This window comes from Ambystoma mexicanum, chromosome 11 (genome assembly GCF_040938575.1).
Source record: "Ambystoma mexicanum isolate Mex_15411 chromosome 11, UKY_AmexF1_1, whole genome shotgun sequence".
In the NCBI taxonomy this organism is placed as follows: domain Eukaryota; kingdom Metazoa; phylum Chordata; class Amphibia; order Caudata; family Ambystomatidae; genus Ambystoma; species Ambystoma mexicanum.
In genome coordinates, this window is record NC_090934.1 from 827,795,991 (window position 1) to 827,811,095 (window position 15,105).

Below are 15,105 nucleotides of genomic sequence, written 5' to 3' on the forward strand. Positions count from 1 at the left end.
TATATTTTAACAAAGCACAAAAACAATGATATGCACAACTGAAGATGCCCGGGAAATGTATGTATGACTGGTGTAATGATAACTATTGTTGTGCTTTATGAGAGCTGCATGATTTCTACTGGCATAGCATTTTTCCGCGCAGTGTAATGGCACCCTGGATTAGTGCTGTGGCACACATAGTTGCAGGCTATGCCTTCTGGCTCTCAGTTAGGCTCACACATTTCCGTTGCGCATATTCTTCATTTGCCAGAGCAGACAAATATCCCTGTGTCATGTGACAGCCGTGGCTTCTGCTGTAGGTCGCCTGTTCCCCTTTAAAACCGACTTTCAAAATGTAGGCTCGATATGCAATTTCTTCGGAAAATTGTGCTGTGATATTTGGCATCATGTAGCGAAGGTTTTTACACTCCTATTTTGTCGCTCGCAAGTATGGGACATTTTATCACTGTCAAGTGGCCATGTCCCTTCAACCCGTAGGAGGGCACAAGCACAGTGAGTGGGCAAGAGAGGGGACATTTTTCAAAGAGGGAGCCTGATTGCACTAGCTCTAGAAGATAGAATTATGATACTGTACAACAAGACACTTGAGAGACTTATTGTATTAAATAATCCGATTTTTTATTTACAGTTATTTTACATAGTTAGAAAACTAGTAATTCAATTGCACTTGAAAAGGTTAAAATACAGACTTATTTATCGGCTTGTACAAAAGAAGCAAACACACTGTCTTCTTGTTCCAGCAAAACCTCAGGCTTGTCATACTCCAAAATGACCCCTCGCTTCATCACAATGACCAGGTCCGCGTTCAAAATGGTTTGCACCCGATGCTGGAAGACAGGGAAAATAAAATGTATGTTAATATATCATAATAAAATGTATTTACTATAAAGCAGCAACACAAAATATTAAGAAATCACTTACATATGATGCCTTGAATGAAAAAAGATGCCCCTTGCCAATGTATTGGATGTGAAGCTGAACCCACGTATAGCACAGCATGAGCTCATGAATCCTTGCTACCGACTGCCCATGAATCCTTGCTACCGACTGCCCATGAATCCTTGCTACTGACTGCCCATGAATCCTTGCTACCGACTGCCCATGAATCCTTGCTACTGAGTGCCCATGAATCCTTGCTACCGACTGCCCATGAATCCTTGCTACTGACTGCCCATGAATCCTTGCTACTGAGTGCCCATGAATCCTTGCTACCGACTGCCCATGAATCCTTGCTACCGACTGCCCATGAATCCTTGCTACTGACTGCCCATGAATCCTTGCTTCTGACTGCCAATGAATCCTTGCTACCGACTGCCCAGCAATCCTTGCTACTGACTGCCATGAATCCTTGCTACCGACTGCCCATGAATCCTTGCTACCGACTGCCCATGAATCCTTGCTACTGACTGCCCATGAATCTTTGCTACCGACTGCCCATGAATCCTTGCTACTGACTGCCCATGAATCCTTGCTACTGACTGCCCATGAATCCTTGCTACCGACTGCCCATGAATCCTTGCTACCGACTGCCCAGCAATCCTTGCTACCGACTGCCCATGAATCCTTGCTACTGACTGCCCATGAATCCTTGCTACCGACTGCCCATGAATCCTTGCTACTGAGTGCCCATGAATCCTTGCTACTGACTGCCCATGAATCCTTGCTACCGACTGCCCATGAATCCTTGCTACCGACTGCCCATGAATCCTTGCTACTGACTGCCCATGTATCCTTGCTACCATCTGCCCATGAATCCTTGCTACCGACTGCCCATGAATCCTTTCTACCGACTGCCCATGAATCCTTGCTACCGACTGCCCATGAATCCTTGCTACCAACTGCCCAGCAATCCTTGCTATCGACTGCCCATGAATCCTTGCTACTGACTGCCCATGAATCCTTGCTACCGACTTCCCATGAATCCTTGCTACTGAGTGCCCATGAATCCTTGCTACTGACTGCCCATGAATCCTTGCTACCGACTGCCCATGAATCCTTGCTACCGACTGCCCATGAATCCTTGCTACCGACTGCCCATGAATCCTTGCTACCGACTGCCCAGCAATCCTTGCTACCGACTGCCCATGAATCCTTGCTACTGACTGCCCATGAATCCTTGCTACCGACTGCCCATGAATCCTTGCTACTGACTGCCCATGAATCCTTGCTACTGACTGCCCATGAATCCTTGCTACCATCTGCCCATGAATCCTTGCTACCGACTGCCCATGAATCCTTGCTACCGACTGCCCATGAATCCTTGCTACTGACTGCCCATGAATCCTTGCTACTGACTGCCCATGAATCCTTGCTACCGACTGCCCATGAATCCTTGCTACTGACTGCCCATGATCCTTGCTACTGACTGCCCATGAATCCTTGCTACCGACTGCCCATGAATCCTTGCTACTAACTGCCCATGAATCCTTGCTACTGACTGCCCATGAATCCTTGCTACTGACTGCCCATGAATCCTTGCTACTGACTGCCCATGAATCCTTGCTTCTGACTGCCCATGAATCCTTGCTACCGACTGCCCATGAATCCTTGCTACTGACTGCCCATGAATCCTTGCTACCGACTGCCCATGAATCCTTGCTACCATCTGCCCATGAATCCTTGCTACCGACTGCCCATGAATCCTTGCTACCGACTGCCCAGCAATCCTTGCTACCGACTGCCCATGAATCCTTGCTACTGACTGCCCATGAATCCTTGCTACCGACTGCCCATGAATCCTTGCTACTGACTGCCCATGAATCCTTGCTACCATCTGCCCATGAATCCTTGCTACCGACTGCCCATGAATCCTTGCTACCGACTGCCCATGAATCCTTGCTACTGACTGCCCATGAATCCTTGCTACTGACTGCCCATGAATCCTTGCTAACGACTGCCCATGAATCCTTGCTACTAACTGCCCATGAATCCTTGCTACTGAGTGCCCAGCAATGATTTAGTGCACTGTATTGTGTTCATTGTTTTCGGCCATATGAGCTGCTTATTCACGATGTTATGGCACTAGCATAGTGTGCCTCCAATGCCTAGGGACTCATCTTGCTTGCAAATGTGAATTCTTAACTGCACTTTGAACTCCAATAGGATTGAGAGCCTCGAAGTAGCATTGCAGGACTCAAGACACCTAATCGTTTAGGATCATTACAAATATTTGTTTTGCGTTGCACATTGTTCAGTAGAATAGAATACACTGGGCCTCATTACACGGATGGCGGTAAGGATTTACCGGTACCGGTAAAATACCGGTACTGGTAAATCCTTACGCCTTACTACGAGATCCCTTTGCGGGTTGGGGGATTTAACGCCTGCTTTTTGCAGGCGTTAAATGCCAACCCGCAAAGGGACCCAGGGAGCTAATTACGGTACCGCAATTTGCGGTACCGTAATTAGCGCCTTCCCCATTCCCAGTGAGCCCTATGGGCCAAAAATGGGAATGGGGAAGGGCAATGGTGGAAGGGGGAATTACCGCCCCGCCAACCTTGGAATGGGGCGGTAATTCCCCTTTCCGCCAAGGCGGTGCCGGTATTTTACCGGCATGAACCATGGCGCTAATAGCGCCATGGTTCTCCGCCATCCGTGTAATTCGGCCCACTGTGTTAAATGATTGCAAAACAGTGCCCTGTTCATAAATGATGTGCACGTGTATAGAGACATGCTTTTGCAAGACTTCATCAACATAGAACATTCGAAGTAATACTAATAACCTAATTATTAAATTGCCTGTCATACATGAACTCGTGTACAACATGCTAGTGTGTGTCTTTTCATTTTTGCTCATTCCCGAATTGTAGGGGAGTTGTTTTCTCCTTTTCCATCCATGCACATACATTAAAGCAAATGTTTTTTGTTTTTTTGAGAACCTGGAATATGTCTTTAACTAGAACGAGGCTTAACTTGAGCACATCAGGGAGTCTTTTCCTCAGTGGGTGTATCATATCTCTTGGGATGTTTGGCTTGTACGTGACTTATGATAACTACACAGGTAATCTACCTGCATGTTGTCCTTGCATTATCAATCCGATTATGTTTACACAATGATGTGGAGTTTGGCAAAAGAAAACTACTACACATCTCATTTCATGAAATTCCTAGATGTTAAACTGAATTATTTCGATTTGTGTAGGATCACATAAAAATGACACAATAGTATTTACTTGCCCGAATTACACAAACAGGAAGATATAAACGCAGGTGAAGCTATAGATGCAGGTTGATAATGTACTAAGCAGAGCAGTACACTTTACAGTCATGTTACTCATAATGTAGTTTCCTTTTAGGTGATTTTTAAAGCACTCAAGGGACAAACCTCACTATGAGTTTTCTTAAAGGTATTCAAGGCAACATAGACATCTATCTGTACTGCTACTAAATACCAGCGTTCTCGAGAGGTTCTGCTCTGGTTAAGCACTTCGACGTTTGATGTAACATTCGGAAAAGCAGGTCAAAGTCTACAGGATAATATCTTGACTTTGGAAGGTGCAGACATTGGCCCCAATGCTTGCTTTGCCATTTGACGAATCCAAATGAAGTGATCCTGTGTAAATCACTTCCCCTCAGTGTCTAAAGTTGTGAATTTATAACAATGAAATAAGATAGAAAGCACAGCAACTTTAGAGTGGGCCGCGCCGCAGGCATGTTTCCACTTACCTGCCTTCTAGAATCACACTTTAGCCAGAACCACTTAAGCATGCTGTTCTGTATCGAGCACCTCGTGGCCGACGTTTTCATTTGCATTTGTACTAATGTATTGGTGTAACCAGTAAGACTTACAAATAGGCAATCACAGCTATGGTTGCAATCCTGGACCAGGTGCCATACAAAAGAGGGACAGGTAATGAGCAACTGACCAGAGAGTAGTGACGGGATCATGGCACAGAAGAAAGGGGAACCAGACAACACATAGATAAGACCGTAGTACGGGGGGTTGGCTATATTTCAGTGGGATATTAGTAGGGGACGTAGACACCATGTATTCAAGGAAGAGGGCTAATGCGAATAACTAAAAACATATTTTTAAAACAGAGTTCATACTTAAAAAGCATGGATAATAAACCTCTCTGCTCTGTATTCTCACCACACCTCTAACAACCACCGCCAGGGTCGGACTCGGACCAGAAATGAACCTGGGCAGCCAAAATAAAGTGGCCCACCACAAAATAAGTGTCCAACAACAAAAAAATGTGGGCCACATTGGCGAGTTTCAGTGCTTCGTCAATATTTGCCGCACACTATTTGTGAAGCTGTTAGAAAGCCTGCCCTATGCTCATTTGCTGTTACTAATTGTATTGTTTTGGGTGTAAATTATGAAGTTGTGTTTAACATACATTTAGTTGCTTGTAACAGATAAAAAAATCATCACTTTTCTGTTTTCTATTTCACAGAACCGGACATAGGGCAAGTCTCTTTTAATTCAATCCTATAACTACATACTTTGCCAGGAGTGTCTGAACAGACAGCTTCCCCTCACATCCAAAACCTGAAGCTGTCTAAACATGTACGTGAATTGATATACAAGTGCTAAAAGATGGCTGCCAATGAAGCTGACTCGCCTTTCTTTCGACCCATATGCATGAATGGTAATTGTATATAGACAGGCATGCTGTAAGTGTGGTCTGGGAAAAGCTCAATGCAAATACAACTTAAGTCTATTATCAGTAGCGTTTGCACCATCTGCCAGCACAGCCGTGTATCCATGCTGGTGTAATCCCTCCTTCTTCTTTAACAGCGTGACATATGGTGCGGTATGGGTACTTACAGCGATCGTTACCACTGTGCGATCATCAAAGGCCGTCATTACCACCTTCTGTAAAATATTTTCCTGCGGGAGAAACCAGAAAATAATAACTTTATAGTGTGAAAGCAGAACCTTAGTGTTACATATTTACAGATTGCGTATGTATGTGGGCAGTTTATATGTGTGGGACATTTTAAACATGATAAAACAATCTGGCAGCATGCACCTTAATGAGGCAACAGAGGCGCAGAGGAAACACATTCTTCTACAGCCCCTCTGATGACATAATAGGAGGGGCTTCTGATCAGAACAGTGTGTTGTGTGCATGTGTGGGATGTGTGTGGGGTTGGTGTCATTCTGGGTGGATATTCATTCAGAGCTCCGCCTTCGTGCATATGCAAAATTGTGTGTGCATTGTCTGTGCTCACTGTATTGCATGAACTCACATTTATTCAGAGTATTTTACTTGTTGTTTTTCAAGCAGAGTGTCTGGGCTTGTGTGTGCACGCATTTGGGAAGCAGCAGATGATATAGACTCTTGACATGGGCTGTGTGCACGCATTTGGGAAGCAGCAGATGATATAGACTCTTGACATGGGCTGTGTGCACGCATTTGGGAAGCAGCAGATGATAAAGACTCTTGGCATGGGCTGTGTGCACGCATTTGGGAAGCAGCAGATGATAAAGACTCTTGACATGGGCTGTGTGCACGCATTTGGGAAGCAGCAGATGATAAAGACTCTTGGCATGGGCTGCGCGCGCGCATTTGGGAAGCAGCAGATGATAAAGACTCTTGGCATGGGCTGCGCGCGCGCATTTGGGAAGCAGCAGATGATATAGACTCTTGGCATGGGCTGCGTGCGCGCATTTGGGAAGCAGCAGATGATAAAGACTCTTGGCATGGGCTGCGTGCGCGCATTTGGGAAGCAGCAGACGATAAAGACTCTTGACATGGGCTGCGTGCGCGCATTTGGGAAGCAGCAGACGATAAAGACTCTTGGCATGGGCTGCGTGCGCGCATTTGGGAAGCAGCAGACGATAAAGACTCTTGGCATGGGCTGCGTGCGCGCATTTGGGAAGCAGCAGACGATAAAGACTCTTGACATGGGCTGCGTGCGCGCATTTGGGAAGCAGCAGACGATAAAGACTCTTGACATGGGCTGGGTTATTAGAAATCTGTGGCCTTGCTCCTTATCCGACTCAGGGCTTGGGCAGAATGCCAAATGCTCATCAATACAGGTGATTTCTGTTTCTTGAGTACAGGGCTTGATTGCATGCAGACCACTTAATGGTATCTATAGACTCTATTTTTATATATAAATTACATTTAAAAAAATCCTTGTTCTATAAACTCCATTTAGTTGATTTTTGAAAGTTCAAAAACATGTGTACATAGCAAATAGAAATTCTATGTGTACATTGTTCTTCTCCATGTGCACTCTATGTGCAAACACATGTTTCAATCTGGACCTACTTTAGGCTTTACATGGGACTGACAGACAATATATTTATAACATGAATTGTCAAAGGGATACCTTGCATGGTTCCTGCATGGCAATCACATTAACAGAGATTATCAGCTACTACTGGTTTTAAGCTTGTGTCGTTCGTGTCAAGTAGCAGAGTTTTTGGAGGGAATGCCTCTCTCACTAAGGGCAGATCCGAAGTGTGATTGTTGCAAAGGCAAGTTCACTATATAGTTAGCTGGAGGCTTTACTCCTACTATCGAATGATCAATTAGCTATTAGAAACTTAAATTTAGAACCAATAATAAGACTGCAGTTACTTGACCACAGAGATGTTCTAACATTAAGCTTACTGGACTGAAACACAATGATAGGAAAACCAGAACTGCTACATCTGTTTTTAGAAATTCATCCACATACAAATTTGGAGATTCCTTCCATTGTGAGTTGTGGCCATGCATCTGGACTGTGGGTATAAGGCTCATGGCAAACCATTATTGCACTCTGATCGGGACCGGCACTCTCAGACTGACCGGGGCTGTCCTTGTCATTTTGATTCTCCCAGTGATGTGGATCCTCAAAATATATTTCAGGTTTCCAGAGAAAGTGATAGTGAAGATCTGGGCGGGCCCAGAATGGAAATGCATAGAACGAAGAGGGTGGTTTTGGTGCCCTCGAAAAGGTATCCACCAAGTCCAAGCATGTTTGGGACCTCACTTCACTAGGGCAAGAAGATGGTTTGGCATTCACTATTATAGATATCCCAGGGTTACACCTCACTAAGGAAAGGCAGTGAGTTAGATATTCACAATGACCTTAACCAAGAGCCACATGATAGATGTTGTGGGGTGTAATCAAAGGCCCCAACCCAATGTAACTGAAGGGCCTGGGGAAATGACATTCCAGCATTCAGAAAACCTGTGCTGAAAAGGGCGCTTATTTAGGTGGACTGCAGTTGAAATTCAGAGAAACCTAAAACAAAAATGTAATCCAAGTGCAGATTGCAAAAGCACATCACATTACTGGCTGAGAAATAAATCCAGCATCTTCACTGAAAATGCCACCCAATCCAAAGGTGGTGCACTGTGAGGATTCATGCTTTTCAGCAGAAAAACAAACAGCACATAATTAAAAGTGCATTTTATGAATGACTGAAATAAACAGCCGTGTATTTTCAGCACAAAAGCAAAGTGAACCCGCATCAGTAAATCACGTTGTGTGTCAAAGAATCAAGGCTGTTTTTACACAATGCAATATGTGAGCTCCTTTCAGCCAAGGACAAATGGTGGGTCTCTGGGCAAAATTCACAAAGGACTTCCCCTTTTACTCAAGACAACTGAATTTATTGATCTGCACTGTTTATTAATTTTTGTTTTCTGTGTCAATGTTTGTATATGTTTTTATTTGGTACTATTGATGTGATTCTTTGACTGTCATCGATTATATGTAGTGACGGTACTTTGAGAAATATTAAGTCTTATTATCTTTTAATTTGCACTGGTGACTTTATATGTCATTTATATGATATCTTAGTTATTCATACATTCTTATATATGTATGTTGAACCTAGAGATTGATGTATTCATTTCTGTTGCTTCTACGTCTACTCAAGCCATTTCAGTGTCACAAAAGATTTATTTAACACATATATGCCCTAGGTCTTGTGTTGCTTAATAAAGTATATATCAGACCAGGAATGATCCTGTGGCATTTTGACCTGGAGTCCCCCCTTATTGTTTGAGGTGAGGGATTCCTGCCTGAGAACTGGAATAAGGGTCACATGAGTGTTGGTCACTAGACTGTGGCTCATTGCATATGATGGAGCAATCCACCATGGGCAGAAATTGTATCACGCTGGTAGGACAAGCAGCATTGTACTGGCATATAATGGTGCTACTAAGCCATGTTCTGCAAGGTCGTAGTATGGACCATTTGAACGCCTATTGTTAAAGTAAGTGACAAAATGTTATCTTACTCTTTTAGTTATGATTCTCATTTTATAAGACCCCAAAAAAAGAAGCAAAATCTGTGCTCAGTCGCCTCATTTTCAGGACAGGGGTACTCTGAAAGTGTCTCTCTCCATTTCCCTACAGCTGTAGAGAACAGAACCTTACTGTTGCTGCTGCCGTGGTAATCGTAATGGATTTATTAGGCAGGTTTCTACAATGCACATGTGTATTATAAGCATATTTCCAGTGCGTATGTGCAGTGTGAGCATACTGTATGTGTACACTGCCTGGAATTTGTTGTGCCTATAGCAAAGCAAATGAGGTGATGACTGGAAGGTTTAGAATTAATTTTAACCTCTGGCATTGCACTCGGCCACCCTACAGATCATCGCTCTTTGCCTGCCAAGCCATCACAAAAGGGGAAGACCATATGCAAATCAGACTTGATCCCACCCCAAAAGGGGAAGTCCAGCAATAACTGCTTGGTCACATCCCTACTGCACAAAACTACAAGCATTCCTAGGCATGTTTCAGCCTTGTTGGGTGTCATCAGTGAGGAGTAGCATGGATCTCTAGGCCCAGCAGGAACAGGACCCACATCTGGGCATACCCGTCCCACTGGGGGTGACTAAAGCAAAACAAAAGAGGTGATGGCTGGAAGGTTTAGAATACATTTAATCTCTGGAATTGCTCTTGGCCACCCTACAGACCATCGCTCTTTGCCTGCCAAGCCATCACAAAAGGCGAAGACCATATGCAAATCAGACTTGGCCCCACCCCAAAAAGGGCAGTCAAGCAAGAACTGTTTGCTCACATACCTTCTGCACAAAACCACAAGGATTCTGAGGCATGTTTCCGCCTTGTTGGGTGTCATCAGTGAGGAGTAGCTTGGGTCTCTAGGCCCAGCAGGAACAGGACCCACATCTGGGCATACCCGTCCCACTCGGGGTGACTAAAGCAAAACAAAAGAGGTGATGGCTGGAAGGTTTAGAATTAATATTAACCTCTGGCATTGCTCTGGGTAACCCTCCAGACCATCATTCTTTGCCTGCCAAGCCATTACAAAAGGGGAAATATTCTGAACATGTGGTCTGTGCTCACTTATGATCTATATTTATTGTACTGGTGTACTGTCATTAGCTGTATTCTAAGCACACATCTATTCAGAGAGTGTTGTTTACAGTTTCTGTGTGTATGTGCGTGCTCAAAGTGTGTTGCCTTTTCCTGTGTGGGGTGTGTGTGTGTTCTCTATGCATACCTATCTGTTTAATTTGTGCATGTTCATATTGAGCACACCATTTGTATTGTGTTTACTTGTTTTCTTAGCACATCCGATATGCATACACATTTTCCAAGAGTATTCTTGCGTCGTGTGTGTGGTGTGAGTGTGGGCGTGCATGTGTGGAACTGTGGTGGGTGTGTGTGTTTGTGAGGTGTGCAAAAGCTGGATATGCATTGATTTGGAGCATATTGTATGTATGCATGTTCCTAGCCTATTGTGAGTCCACTAAGACTCTTCAGGTTTATTGTTTGTAGTCGTAGGTGTGTGAATGCACAGAGGTAATCAACAGATTAGTGTATTCCTTTACACACTTGCCCTACTGTGCAGATCTAAATTATGGAGAATTGTGTTATGCTTTAAAAAGTGAATATCTTAACTTTAGCAGATCCAGTTTTTTAAAAATTCTTGCAGGGTACCTCGGTTTCAAGTTGTTAGTAGGTGCATGGTACAATTCTACAAAATCAAAGCACAGCAGCGCTCTGGATTGGAAGCCTGCTGTGCCACAGAGGCCCAAAACCTGGGATTGGCAAATTAATATAAATTGCTATGGTTTGTTAGGCTGGACAACAAAAGGAACGGATGTATTAGTGCTGCTGGCACTGCTAGAGGTCAATGCTGTAATGACCAGACACCCTGTCTATTTCAGTGAGGAGGCGGAGGTGTAGACCAGGTGCTTGTCCTCCTATTCACCTCACGCTGCACGCAGAATTCATGCAGTATGGAAAAGGCCCGCAATAGTCGGGGACACTCACCGTCGCCATGTCTATGGATGCAGTCGCTTCATCCATGATTAAAATGCTGGTCTTCCGCACAAATGCCCTTGCTAAGCAGAACAGCTGTCGTTGCCCCAGGCTAAAGTTTTCTCCGCCTTCAGTGACAATGGCATCTGAGAAAAAAATCAAAAAACACTGTGTACAGTATCCAGGCAACATCCTTTTCTAAGTATACATAGTGCTGAATTTGTTTCTCTATTCGTCCAACTCTTTACCTAAATTATAAAGCTGCAGCGCTGTTCTGACTTCTGCACCACATGCGAATGTGATATTTAAACCTATCCCCCTTTTGATGTTTGAGACCGTTTTAAAAACGTCTACACTTATTTGCTCATGAGATTGCTATTGAATTTGTATACATGAAATGTAGCATGCATTAATGACTAACAATGGCACACTGCCATATATCCCTTCATGTCAGATCCTGCCTGCATTTAAGGGTTACAATTGTAGCTGAGACTATAGGCCAATAAAACAATAATCAATTTAAGACGTGTATACAGATGAGATGGCCGTGCCAGAATTGGAACTTGTGATAGTGGGTTGGCCGCAGATCCCTGAAGCAGGTGCTTAACCCGGTGAGCTATGCTTTAGTGGGGGCTTACTGGGGCTTTTGGCATACCAATATATGCATTTTGGGTTTTCTGCATGCTACCAGCACGTACGAGTCATTTTCGATCCTGTGTGAGTAATACGTAAGGTGGTAGTTGGTAAACTAATGTATAGGTGGGTTACGCTCCAGAGATGTTAAAGGTGTTTGTAGGCAGAGCGGGAGACAGGGGGAGCAATACAATTCCTCCCCTTCATTCCCACTCCACCTGAGAAAATACCTAGTTTTACACCTGCATGATATGTTCATGCAGAGGTAAACCATGTGGATTTCTAGGAAACACCTTTTATTTAGCACCTGCATTTACAATTAGGAGTGTTTTGTAAAAGCTGCATAAAATGCATAATTTGCAGGTGGCATTTCTATTTTTCACAAAACTGAGAGTAAAGGTATTTACTATTTCCTTTCGCACACTCCATTTTGTTAAATCCAAGTCAGTCCAACACACCCCCTGCCTCCGCAGCCCACAGCGGCAAGGTTAGCCTCTAAATGGCCCAGGCAGTTCTGTATTTTATACATTCCTTGCTTTAAGCAAGGCCATGATATGAACGATATGCATGTATGTGGATGGCCTCATTGTGTGACATGCACTGGCCTTAACTCCCTGCCATGACAGTGTGATCCAGTAGCGGACTGGATGGTTAGATCCTTACAGCAGGGCCTTAAAGATACTCTAACTGAAGTGATCCCCCGACATGGCCAGGTTGTGTGCCTATGCCTCAGGGTCTTTAGGGAGTGCTGTATTAAAGACAATCATACCTGTCCATTTAAAGGACTGCAGGACAGGCCTAACCTCACATCATAGTTCAACATGGATACCTGGGAGCCACTCTAGCCCTGCTTACTAAAGGCCAGCCACTTCACTTGAAGTGAAACGAAGTCTTCCCATTAATATACATATGTAGCTATTTGTCTGAGATCATCGCCATGTCTGATTGCCATCCTGAAACCCTAGTGGCTTTTGTAGCAAAGCCTCAGCTAGTCCGAGCCACGAGCAAGTACAAAAAAACACTTCCTGCAGCTACTTGCAGTCTTGCACGTCTGAGTGCCTAGTACTTCCGACAAAATATCTAGGAGCTGTTCCTGTGCCAACATGATGTTTTATCACGACCAGCCCAGAATGTGGTAGTGATTGACCACATCTTTCCTTCTGTGATTGCAGTTCTAAGGTTCAGATACAGCCTGTAATAGTTATAGAAGTCCAAAGAAGTTCATGACACGTGAAAGAAACCAGAAGACGTTGCAATGCCCTCAACCAGGTACCTTTGCATTTACTTTCTTTAGTGAGACAGCGTATCACCTTTTATGGAAGCAAGGTACCTTCCATGATGAACTTAATAGAAAGCCATGTTTGAGAATTAATTTCAAAACCATCCATGTATTCCAGCATCCTTGCTGAATTCTTAAGCATCACAGGTTTATGGTATGTTTTAGTGTAAAGCACCACTGTTTATTTTTCATTAGAACCCAGAAGGTGATGTTAGGAGGCCTTGCAGCCAATCAGGGAGCTTTGAAGGGATTCCCCACCGTGCAGGCCCCCTAATGAGCAGGATGCCATGTTAATCCCTGGCACCGACATCGGTCTCCGCTCTGCCCTCCCCCTACAGACACACCTGTTTGCTTACCCCTCACCACCTTCACACTCCTCTGCCAGCACCTACTTGTCCATTACTGTAATGCTGTATCCTCTTTGCTCTGTCACTCATCCGATGACTGAATGCAAAAGCAGACAGGAATATGAGAAAAACCCTTCGTCATTGTTCGCGGCTGCTGTTTTCCTGTGTTGTTTTCTTATGACTTAAGAAACAGCTACTGCGCTGTTACTCAACTGACAAAAAAAAAGAAATTAGCCCCCTGGAGGCATTGCCGTCAGGTAATGGCATTAGTGGCCTTGTTGCGACTGGGGGCTAGGCCAATGCATGGCGATTGTGCACCGCACATCTGGGATTATTGCTTGATTAGCTTGTTCTTTAGTCAAAGTCCAGCTGCGTTGCTTTTTAATCAATGTTCTACATTTTCTAACAGTAGTTTAATAATACATTCTTTGTCTGTGGATAACGTTATTTATCATTGACTCACACATGAATGGCTGCTACTCTGACCTTCATACTCTGGATCTCACAAATTTCCTTTATAGAACCAAGGGAACATGAGGGCATTCTGCATTGGTGCATGATGAGGTGGTGCGGTGGGGGGGTCGCTGTGAGCCGATCATGCACAATGTGTTTCCCCAGAGACACCTATCATCTCTCAATCTTTTGAAATGAAGATTTTCATAAGTACACAATTGTGTATACTTGCTCCCATTTACGAAACCTGTTACCGTCAGGGTTGTCCAACTCCATGCCTCGTGGGCGGGAAACATGTTGGATCTTCAGGGTACCACTCATTAATGTTCAAGAGATACATGTGCAAACAATGATTCTAAATGTAGGGGCCTTTTTTCCCATGAACATCAATGAGGGATATCCTGAAAACCCATCAGGATTCTGGCCCTCGAGGCCGGGAGTTGGACAACCCTGTGCATTACCCCTCCTTTTTCTAACTCCTGGACCTTCTCGGCTATCCCCACGCTCACCCTGACTCTCTTCAAGATATCATTATTATGACTACTATACTTTTTGATATATTTGCAAGCCTGGAATATCTGTTTAACACCTTGTACACAATGTTCTTATTACAGTCTATATTTCTAGTTTTGACAACACTACTCACCTGTAATAAGAAATGGCATGTCAACTAACTGTAATAATATATAACAGTTGGTTATGATGTCACAGTGCTGTGTGTAATAGGCAGCACAGAGCACAATTCTAGTTGCCATCAAAACACTTCAATCAAAGGTGTGTCCAGCTTTTCAGATTCTTTCTTCTGACTTGTCTGTGACAAATCAGATCCATTAATTGATATTAGCACCCTGGTGGGGGAGCCAGCCAATCAGGTGTCTAGGAACGCAGACTTGAGCTGCCGGTGAATGCCCATGTTCCATCCCGCCTGATGGCCGACTCGCCCCTTTGCCATCTTCAACCCACCCTCTGTCCCATTTTTTGGTTTTTCCCTCCTCCCCACACCCCACTAACCATATTTCTGTGGCGGTATTCACTGCCACCGCACCTTCCCCTCCACTCTTGCCGCCCGCCATGGAAAGGGAAGAGGGGCTCTGTATGGATATTTTGTAAAAGCATTTTCCTTTTTTGAACAGGATGCGCGTGGCATTCCATTGAACGAAAGAAAATATTTATTTTTTAGCACCCCGGTTTACCACTTTGGCAA

The 15,105-nt window shown here is 44.2% G+C and overlaps 1 protein-coding gene across 1 annotated transcript in view; it reads right to left on the reverse strand.

Moving 5' to 3' along the window:
* Window positions 1-605: 605 nt before the first annotated feature.
* Window positions 606-15,105, reverse strand: part of ABCC8 (ATP binding cassette subfamily C member 8) — a 1,583,626-nt gene continuing 1,569,126 nt past the window's right edge. The window contains exons 39-41 of the mRNA XM_069623778.1: window positions 11,202-11,335; window positions 5,774-5,836; window positions 606-827 (exon numbers count right to left, since the gene is read on the reverse strand). Coding sequence (XP_069479879.1) covers window positions 690-827; window positions 5,774-5,836; window positions 11,202-11,335 — 335 coding nt within the window. The 3' untranslated portion in view covers window positions 606-689. The remainder of the gene's footprint in view (window positions 828-5,773; window positions 5,837-11,201; window positions 11,336-15,105) is intronic.